Source organism: Ixodes scapularis, unplaced genomic scaffold (genome assembly GCF_016920785.2).
Source record: "Ixodes scapularis isolate PalLabHiFi unplaced genomic scaffold, ASM1692078v2 PGA_scaffold0__279_contigs__length_252992795, whole genome shotgun sequence".
NCBI lineage: Eukaryota > Metazoa > Arthropoda > Arachnida > Ixodida > Ixodidae > Ixodes > Ixodes scapularis.
The window spans coordinates 62543866-62547644 of NW_024609835.1; the positions used below are offsets into that span (position 1 = coordinate 62543866).

Genomic DNA, 3779 nt, shown 5'->3' on the forward strand with positions numbered 1-3779 from the left:
TAAGATTACCATTACGTGGGGAAAAAACACGAAAACTAACGCTTCTTTCACAAGTGATAAAGGTCAGTTATTCATCCTGTATTTGAGCATTAGTAAAATGGTGCAAGTCGCCACCTGGTTGAAATGATTCAGCTGCATTCATAGATAGACATAAATCTAACTAAGCGCTAATAGAAAATCTGGATACCTGTCGTTGCACTTTTAGTGAAGTTTGAGAATGTTAAGTGTTATTTGACACATGGTTCAAAATTATAAAACAAAAAAGCTCATTTTTGAATTGTAGATGACTTTATAAAACACTGATCAGACTCCTACTATAATAAAAACCTGAAAATACCATAAAGCTCTCGCATTTTCATTTTCCTCGCCGTACTCAAAACAAAACGACTCGATATGCCTCACCGATTTCCGTTGGATTAGATTCCTTGATGACACTTTCTGGCACATCACAAAACTTCACACCGTGGGCCTCCAAAAGCTGAGCTGCAACCTGCGAAATATAATAGGTAGCATTATGAATACAAATGATTATACAAAGAACTAGTTTCAAGCAGTTTCTTCTTTTTGTACCAGAGAGTCAGTACACAGCTGAAATAAAGGAGCTTCTTCGTCAACAAACTCAGAGTAAACAAACGTGCACAAATAGTATCGAGAAAATTATGCTTTATGTTCATGATATGGTTCACGCATTAAATCAATACTTAATAGGCTGTTGAAAAAATATTTTGTATACTGATACAAACTTGATGGTCAGAAAATCCGTTTCAGTCAGAGGGTGCGGCTATGCATGAATGTGCAAGTCACGTACAGCAATGTTTTAACTTAAGCTGTATCGCACACAACATCAAGAAGGCGTTCAAAGATGAGCATTCGTTTAATTTTTTTTATTGACATTTCTTTTGGGATGTTGGTAATTGATGCCTTGGTCGCTCAAAAAACAAAGCTCAACGTTATTTTTTTATTATTATTATTGCTTAGATACGTTTTAAGGCTGATGGTTTTGAGGAGTCGAATATTGGGACCCTCTCCGTTGCCTTTAGTTTTCCACACGTGTTTAAAACAGGGCAGATTCCGGTGGCCGAGTTTGGAAGCACAACGCAGCTCAGACCACATGAAGTGAAAGCTTGCGCTGCCGAACCCAGAGATCATGGGTTCGATCCCCGCCCTTGTCCGTTTCGATCTGGATTAGCATCGCGCTGGCGTGCGATTGTGTCACATACTGCATGATGCGGTCGTACTCCACTGGCTAAATTTACCATCATGGATGGATGGATGAATACGGCTGAGCCCTTTGGATCGGACGGTAGCTTACGCCACCTAGCCATTTTGTTTTACCATTTAAGCTTAGAGTATTTGAAGGTGAAATCTATATTCACTCCGCAGTGCAAAGAAAGTGAGGCTATGAAAACCCTCTTGCCATCAGTGAATAAGAAAATACCTAGTTTTCTCTCGATTTCTGCCACCATTCACTTAATCTTTGCTTGGTAATCTCTACAGTCTTGAAATCCACTCTCCCTTCGCTGTCTCTAAAACCCAATGACTTTATTAAATCTATGTTGTTTTCGGCAGGCATAGGGTGAAGCCCTTTACAGTAGAGTATCAAGTGCTCAGCCGTCTCGTCCTCCTCTCCACAAGCAGTGCACACTGTATACATTTTTTGGTACTTCACTCTGTATGTTCTGGTTAGCAGAACACCCGTCCTCGCCTCAAACAACAATGAGCTTGCCCTAGAATTGTCATAAATGCTTTCTTTGGCAATAACTGTTTTGTTTAATCCATAGCTTTCCAGAGCCGTCTTTGTCTGTATTCCCTCTAGCCACCGATCTCTTTCTGTGGCCTTAACTTTCTTCTCAACTGAGACTTGCTCTTCCGTATCTTCACTATAGCCCAAAAACTTTCCTCTTAATTTTCTAGTGCGCTGTCTCCACTTTGTGTCTATACTCCTCATGTATAAATCGCTGAAAACCTTTCGTGCCCATTGCTCCCCATCCATTTGCCTCAGCCTATCCTCAAATTCTATCTTGCTCACCGCTTCCCTGCTTTCAAATGACGCCCATCCCATGTCTCCTTGTACTCCCTGGTTTGGCGTTTTGCAATGTGCCCCCAAAGCCAGTCTACCTACTCCTCTCTGTTTTATTTCTAGTCTCGCATGCACTTCGGATTTCATGCATAGCACTGCGTTTCCAAAAGTCAAGCCAGGCACCATGACTCCTTTCCAGATCTCTCTCACCACCTCATGCCTGTTGTAATTCCAAGTGCTCCATTTTTCATTGCAGCTGCATTTCTGTTGCCCTTACCTATTATATACTTTTCATACTCACCGAGATATTCTGCACCATTACATATCCATACTCCTAGATACTTGTATTTACTAGCTCTCTCAACTGTAATATTCTGTATCTTCAGCCTCTCAACTTCATTCTCGTTAAAAATCATGAGTGATGATTATTCGCTACTGAATTAACCTGATTCCTCTCCTTAGATTGACAAATCGTTTGATTAGCAGTCAAACAGCTGAGGTATCAATCAAGAAATATTGCGTACTAGATGGTATTGTCCCACCGAAACCGCACATTACAGCACAACGAAGAAACGTTTACTTTCGGCGCATTCTTTGACTAACATATTTACTGTTTCTAATAAAAAAAACAAGTAGAACGATATAATAGTTTGATTACATTATAAAAATTTAGATTATACGGCACATGACAAGACTGAGGGCGATAGAAAAAACGAGGTCAAATGTACACGTTCCTAGACCGTAGAGCATCGTACTCCTCCATTAGAAACACTGTCCAGCGCTTAATGAGGTTACACAATATAGCGACGTCAATCTTAGTTCGCAAGCTCGTCCCTGCATTGCGCGTGCTCGAGTCGATATACACGTCTTTCGCTTCGCGACTCGCCGGATTGGCAATATTCGGCGGCAACAGGCTCACCTCGACGAAATCCTCGGAGGAGCACTCCTTCTTAGCGGCGCCCTTGACGACCCTGACGACGAGAGGCGTCCCAGCGGCGACCGCCTGGGTCAGAGAATCCCCGGTCGAGAGCTGACAGACCCTGGAGACGCCGTCGTGCTGCGGCATGTCCAGGACGCTCAGCAGACCGGCCCACGCCGGCCTCCCCAGCACGGCAAGCAGGCACAGGACCACCGCGGACAGGGGCTGCTTCATCGTAGCGGTCGAGCTGGGAAGACGTGGCGGTCTAGAAGAAAACTACGCCGCTAACTGGGCGACCTGGAACGAGTCACTATAATGGAGCTGCGGTGCGGGCGGGGGGCGTGCACCGACGATTCTGGCCGGGCAGATAACGCCACTCGAGCGGTACTCGGTCGTGCTGACGTCACGTCGGAGATGGGTTATCGCCCGGAGACTCCTTTTGTGTCGCTGCGCGGTCGACTCGCACTACAATAGGTTGAGTTTGACGTACATACATCAAGAGTTCGCTTAGTTGCTTGATGTGGACGCGCTATATCAGATGCGAAAGAGATGCCACCTTTCATATCTGTTTGCAAGCAGGTCGTGTTCACTCGATGGCGTTGCAGAACTCAGCGCCCAGCGACGCACAAAGCGTTCTATATTATTTATGCTTATTCAGCATTCTCTACGCTCAATGAGTATGCACGAAATTATCGTCGCTCAAATATGGTATATCCGGAAGCCAGGCGCTCGAAAACGCGCTGTCGCAAATAAAGGATCACTTACAAATCATCAAAAGCGGTGCCACTTTTCTACCGCACGCAGCTGCGTGCGGTAAAAAGGTGACATCGCTCTCCTAGA

General features: G+C 44.5%; 1 protein-coding gene across 1 annotated transcript; it reads right to left on the reverse strand.

Annotated features, from left to right (window-relative positions):
* Positions 1-373: 373 nt before the first annotated feature.
* On the reverse strand, positions 374-3314 carry LOC120840573. The gene is made up of 2 exons (XM_040211144.2): positions 2940-3314; positions 374-490 (listed from the first exon to the last, which is right to left on the reverse strand). The coding sequence occupies exons 1-2, from the start codon at positions 3171-3173 to the stop codon at positions 374-376; spliced, it is 351 nt and encodes a 116-aa protein (XP_040067078.1). The 5' UTR covers positions 3174-3314.
* Positions 3315-3779: the final 465 nt, after the last annotated feature.